Here is a 3,245-nt window from a genome sequence, read left to right on the forward strand (position 1 = left end):
GAACTTTAGGTACACATCATATATTAACAAACATTAAGGCCTATAAGCTAATTTATGCTCATTAGTTTAAAGCCACTTGATGCATCTTCCAACAAATGTACTTTCTGTCAATTGGTCCATCTTCCCTATTTAATGTTGAAAAGGGTGACATTAATTCTATGATGTAAGCAATAATAATTTAGAATCCTCTTCAAACCTTTAGAATTCACATCTTAAAAGCTCAAAGGTTGATCAACTTATTTGTCTGGATTCTTCTTTAACTATTCAGATTAAATTTTAGCATACTAAGATTAACCTGTTTCATTTTCTTTGGGTTCATGTTTTCTTCTTTTGCTTCAAATACTTATAAATGACCTTATCAAAATAAAAGACAATTATGAGGGAAGTTGAAACGGGGTAAGCAATAATAATTAAGACATCTACTTCTATAGTAAAAATGGTGATACAAATCAGTTTGAAATGAACAATCAAATTTGTAACATTCAACTTCCATTCGTACAAGAGGCAGGGGTGAGCATTCCTCGAGAAAGAAACTGGTCAGATATTACCAGTGTTTAGACGTAGTCTCAATATGTAGGTGTATTTTTCATCCCCACAAACAGTTGGCCAGTGTCTACTTCTTGAATCCGTAAAAACTCCCAACTACCTGTTATGTCAAACATTATCAGAAGCTTGGAACATTCATCACAAGACAATGTATTGCGGTAAGAGATATCATGATCTTAAGATGTTATTATTGCTTCAGAAAACACATGTATTGAGAAGAGAACAGAAATGCACATGTATTACCAAAATCCTCTTTTAGATATGAATGAATGTTAAAATCTTCAAGACATCCTGGGCTTCGAGTCTGCTAATGAGACTCGTATAGGTCTGCCATTCAAGTCCTGCAAAACAGAGTCTTGGGTTTAAATATATAACTGAAGATGATCCAATGCGAAAAAGGTCTACACAGCTACTATTGTTAAAATGGGTTTAAAAGGATCTATTTACCCACTTATTATAAGATGAAATCTCGTAGACATGTAACTACAGAAATTCACAACATGCATTTGTGCACGGCAGAGATATCTGTTTGAATTCCAAAATGCAGATTTTTCAAACAAAGTGCATGAAGGAAGATTAACTTGTCTGATCTGAAATGCTTCTTATCTAAAATCTAAAATTATTCCGTGCCCATATGAGTTTGAAATGTGAATTCCGAAAAAGAAAAGGCACAGCTTTGTTTTTCTAAACAAATGATGATATATGGAAGAAAAAGCAAACTAAAAATATCGCACACACACACTCTTCAGGATTAGCACGCTTACCACACCATCCAAGGACTCAATTGCACTGCTGACTTCATCGGCACTACTGTAAGTCACAAATCCAAAGCCTCTTGATCGTCCACTATCCCTGTCATAGACTACCCTTGCTTCCACGACATTTCCTTGTTCCCGAAACAATGACTCCAATGCTACATGGTCAACACCCCAAGCAAGATTACCCACATGGACTTTGTTTTTACTATCTGAAAAACCACCACCACCACCACCACCACCACCAACTCTGTTAGAACTTCTAACACGAGATGAACTCTCATTCCGAGCAGGGGGTGGCCCAGCATTCACTCTAAGGGCCCTTCCATCCAGTTCCTATGAATTACCCAAAGATTCATTCCTTAGATATGATAAAGAAATGAACAAAGATACACGGCGTTGACAAATGAAAAATACATTCACATTTCAAACCAGACAAATTCAATCTCAAACAACACTGTTTAGTTATGCTGTTAGTCACCTTAACCACTAGCTTGTTGGATTACAAGCAAATTGTTGTTTGTATCATCAACCAAAACCAATACATTGTTTCAATTGTAATCACCAAAATCTGTTCTGCAGTCAATAAAACAAATTTTAAGTGAAATGTGTATGCCGAGGGTAAATAGAGTTGATTCTGGGATTGAGACCCACCAAGAGTTTGTCTGGCTGGTTTCATAGTGTAAGTACAAAATTGATTACCAACTCCAATGCAACTCAAAAACAAACTCCAGTTTACCACTCAAACACAAAAAACAATTCTTCCAAACATCACCCAAACATAAATCAATTTTATGAACCTCATTTCTTACAACATCACCAATCTAAAAAGAACCAAACAAATGTTAAACCTTCAAACACAAACCACCTTCATCAACAACAACCAAACTATAAACTCACATATCCATTGAACTGCTGAACAGCCGCTTCAACCTCCTCGACCGAAGACATTGTCACAAACCCAAAGCCCCTGCTTCTCCCAGTCGTCTTATCATAAATCACCTGCCCAAAACAGAAAACAAGTCACGACCCATTTAAATTCTGCCCAAAGGGCTACCGTAAAACCCCTCAAAAACCCAAACTTGCAACCGAAACATAAATATCACCTCGACGACCTCCACAATCCCAACGCTTTCGAAGAGGTCTGCGAGCTGCGCACTGTCGACACTGAAAGGAAGGTTGCCGACAAAGACCTTAAGGTCGGGAGAGAAGCTCTGGGCGGAGGTGAAGGTGTCCTCTTGCTGGTCGTAGTCGGAGGAGACGGCGACGCGGGGAAGGAAGCGGGAGGAGAGGGAGAAAGTGGGTTTGAGGAAAACGGTAGAAATGGAGATGGGTTTGGCGTTAGGGGTGAGGGAGAGAGAAGAAGAGAAGGATTTGGGAGAAGAGAGAGGGTGATGTGTTCTGAGAGTGAGAGTTGGGAGTGCAAGAGAAGTTGCAGAGGTAGACATTGTAACAGATAAGGTTTTTTGAGAAAGGAGATGAAGTAGGGTTTATGGAGGAATTGGAGACTTTTGGGTGAGTGATAGGAGTTTGATATTTATGGGCAACAGAGAAGAGAGAGCATACTGATAAGGTTTATTCATCATCCATTTACTACTCTGTCCTTCGTCCTTTATCTTGGTCGACGTGGACATGGTAACGTTCAGATATTTTGGGTATGGGTGAAATGAATCTCCAGATCTATATATATATATTGAGGAGTTATTGGGCTTGGGTGAAATTTTAGGAGAACAGATTGCCGGGGGCTTCTTTCTACACCTTGTTTGTTTTTCTTCACCACCCATAAAATTGACGAAATACCATGTTACCCTTTTTACTATCTTTAGCACCTTTTTCTTTTTCTTCTCCATCCATAAAATTGACAAAATGACCATTTTACGCTTTTTACTATCTTTAACAAGAGTGGCCGACTACAGTTCACCTCCATTATGGAATTCGACTAAG

The 3,245-nt window shown here is 38.5% G+C and overlaps 1 protein-coding gene across 1 annotated transcript; it reads right to left on the reverse strand.

The window, feature by feature from the left end:
- Positions 1 to 397: 397 nt before the first annotated feature.
- On the reverse strand, positions 398 to 2,843 carry LOC124835717 (30 kDa ribonucleoprotein, chloroplastic-like). The gene is made up of 5 exons (XM_088096909.1): positions 2,408 to 2,843; positions 2,202 to 2,303; positions 1,311 to 1,637; positions 790 to 887; positions 398 to 646 (listed from the first exon to the last, which is right to left on the reverse strand). The coding sequence occupies exons 1-4, from the start codon at positions 2,747 to 2,749 to the stop codon at positions 828 to 830; spliced, it is 831 nt and encodes a 276-aa protein (XP_087953035.1). The 5' UTR covers positions 2,750 to 2,843; the 3' UTR covers positions 398 to 646; positions 790 to 827.
- Positions 2,844 to 3,245: the final 402 nt, after the last annotated feature.

Source organism: Vigna umbellata, chromosome 8 (genome assembly GCF_029865625.1).
Source record: "Vigna umbellata cultivar VRB3 chromosome 8, Vumbellata_1.0, whole genome shotgun sequence".
NCBI classification, from domain to species: Eukaryota; Viridiplantae; Streptophyta; class Magnoliopsida; order Fabales; family Fabaceae; genus Vigna; species Vigna umbellata.

What these genes read in the sequence shown, in the direction of transcription:
- LOC124835717 (XM_088096909.1), bottom strand. Translation starts at nt 2,749, where the DNA reads ATGTCTACCTCTGCAACTTCTCTTGCACTCCCAACTCTCACTCTCAGA. An exon ending in GGATTGTGGAGGTCGTCGAG is followed by an intron (nt 2,304 to 2,407) that starts GTGATATTTATG and finishes TGTTTTGGGCAG; the next exon opens with GTGATTTATGATAAGACGAC. An exon ending in TTCAGCAGTTCAATGGATAT is followed by an intron (nt 1,638 to 2,201) that starts GTGAGTTTATAG and finishes GGTAATTCATAG; the next exon opens with GAACTGGATGGAAGGGCCCT.